The sequence below is a fragment of the Anopheles merus genome, chromosome 2L, assembly GCF_017562075.2.
Source record: "Anopheles merus strain MAF chromosome 2L, AmerM5.1, whole genome shotgun sequence".
Taxonomy (NCBI): Eukaryota; Metazoa; Arthropoda; class Insecta; order Diptera; family Culicidae; genus Anopheles; species Anopheles merus.
In genome coordinates, this window is record NC_054083.1 from 17519801 (window position 1) to 17522073 (window position 2273).

Here is a 2273-nt window from a genome sequence, read left to right on the forward strand (position 1 = left end):
TTGCACTGAGAAAGCGATGGGGGGATGGGTGATGTGAGCGTTTACCACCGCGGTGTGGCGACGGTCCGGTTCGACTATTTGCCCTGCAGCAGCCCTCCCTCGTCCAAGCTGGACTGGAAATGGAAAATTAATGATCGATTCGCCTGCAATGCCAATACGCCAACCGGTAAGCGCAAAAGGCGGAAGGCAACAGAGACGGGGGTAGAAAAGAAATCAACCGATTTATGATCTGCTTTTCTGCCCTCAACCCGCAAACCCCTCCCTCCCCTTCACCCTTTGGTTGGCAAACTGGTGCCATCAACTAGAGATCGCCCAGCTGTACGCAATGAACACGCAAACGGCAGACTTGTTGTGACTTGCGCGTCTTTCCCATGCGTGCGCAAGCGTCACGCATGCGGTTTGTGCTCTGGACCGAGCTGGACAGAAGCGGGAAGGTTGATGGGGAAGGATGGTGGACCGGTGGCAATGTACCTCTGCCGCTTCGCGCAACGTTTCGAACCGGGCCAGAATCCTTCACCGACACTTTCGGCTCGATCGGCTCCTCGATGATCGTCTCCATGCGCCCGACCGATCCGGAACTGGCAATACTGTTCCGGCGGTTCTTCAGCGAGCCGGAGAGGGAACCGTGCTGGTGAGGGTGTTGCTGCCACTGCTGCTTCCACTGCTGCTTCCACTGCTGCTGCTGCTACTTCCGTTGACATTGTTGGCACTGTTGGAAATCGTGTCCCCCGGCGGGTGGTGGGACGTTGTGGCGGGCGCACTGCCACCGCCCGGCGACGACGGGCAGGATGAGAGCGGCGAGACGGCACTGTACTGATGATGCCCCAGCAGCATGGCCGCCCGGTGTGGTGGGTGACGTTTTGCGACTGCCGTGCCCCGTCGCCCCCGGTCCGCTCGCCTCATCCGCCACCATGATGTCGGGCTCGGCGGAGCGGCAGCTGCCTTCCTCGCCGTCGTGCCGCCTCCGGTAGCCGCAGTTGGTGTACTCGCACTGTTCGTGCGATTTCTCCAGAAAACGCCTTTATCACCGGACCGTCCAGCGGCTGCACGTTTTCACATCGTCCAGATCGCTGCGCCGGTGCACGTCGACGCGTATCTGCCCCGTGATGCGCCCGATCTCGGCGATCGAGTCCGAGTCGGACAGCCGCTCCAGGTCGTCGTCGTCGCCCCGGTCGTCCAGGTCGGAGCCGGCCTGGTCCGACGCCTCGATCAGGCTGTCGATCGAGGGCGATCGGTTGAGGCTGGAGGTGGCCGAGGGCCGTCCCATCTGGCGCCTGTCGGCCGATCCCGATGCCGATCCACCACGTGATCGGGAACTTTGCGCCATTTCACTGGCGACCCCCCCATCGTGCGGACCCGTTCGACCGCCGATTGGGCTGGGCGTGGGGATGCCGTCGTAGCATTTGTACGAACTTTGCAGCGACTCGAGCCCACCTCGCCGATCGTCCAGAAGGCTCATGGTGCGCTCACCGACTCACTCACTTCTTTTTGGGTACGAATTTTCCCGAGGGCCGCTAATCACACCGAAATTCTGAGATGGGGACTTTCACATATCACAACAAAAACAGCAGCCACCATTACACCGTCTCCCAGGGCAGACCGTGTTAATCTCTTTCGTCACTCGCCGCTCCTATCGATTTTTCCCGGTTCGTGCTCTCCCGTAGCATCAGCAGCCCAGGAAAGGGGGGGGGGGGGGACCAAAGAGCGGCCAATTTGTGGCAATTCAAAAGCTAACTGTTAATCCTGCTTCGTTTGCACTTGCTGCGTGTTTCTTTAAGCCACACTTCACACTTTTGCCTTCACACACACTGCCCCGTACACGCTAACGATCTCGGCCTGCTGCCTTCACGGACACTCAAATCAAAAACAATTCCTCGCACTCAGTTTGCCAATTCCGTTAGAAATAATGTAAGCCCAACGCTCAGCCGGACGCCGAGCAGAAGAATGCTAGCCTAATAACGGCAATCGCCAATGCAAATGCTTCACCCAGAAACCGTTTGCTGACTTTGCAGCACCTAGATTGGTCACCACCAGTACACTTTAGCACCTTGCACTATGCTGCATATTTCACACGACTGCACCACCGTGATCGTACAAAACTGCGGAAGCTTTTTAATTTCCTTTCCCCTTTCTGAGTATGTTTGGGCACTGCATTCAATCTAAGTTTGTTCAATTCCACCGCGGTTGGTGCGTGATACCCAGGCCCGGGGCTTGACCCAAATCCGTTACATCTTCCTTCCTTGCAGCAGCAGCAGCATCATCACTGTACGATC

At 57.9% G+C, this 2273-nt stretch overlaps 1 protein-coding gene across 1 annotated transcript; it reads right to left on the reverse strand.

Moving 5' to 3' along the window:
* Positions 1-603: 603 nt before the first annotated feature.
* LOC121592262 (uncharacterized protein DDB_G0271670-like) lies at positions 604-1459 on the reverse strand. Its single transcript, XM_041913661.1, has 2 exons — positions 1050-1459; positions 604-991 (listed from the first exon to the last, which is right to left on the reverse strand). The coding sequence occupies exons 1-2, from the start codon at positions 1457-1459 to the stop codon at positions 604-606; spliced, it is 798 nt and encodes a 265-aa protein (XP_041769595.1).
* Positions 1460-2273: the final 814 nt, after the last annotated feature.

Coding starts and splice junctions, on each gene's coding strand:
- LOC121592262 (XM_041913661.1), bottom strand. CDS start 1,459: ATGAGCCTTCTGGACGATCGGCGAGGTGGGCTCGAGTCGCTGCAAAGT. Junction 992..1,049: donor GATCTGGACGATGTGAAAAC/GTGCAGCCGCTG, acceptor TCGCACGAACAG/TGCGAGTACACCAACTGCGG.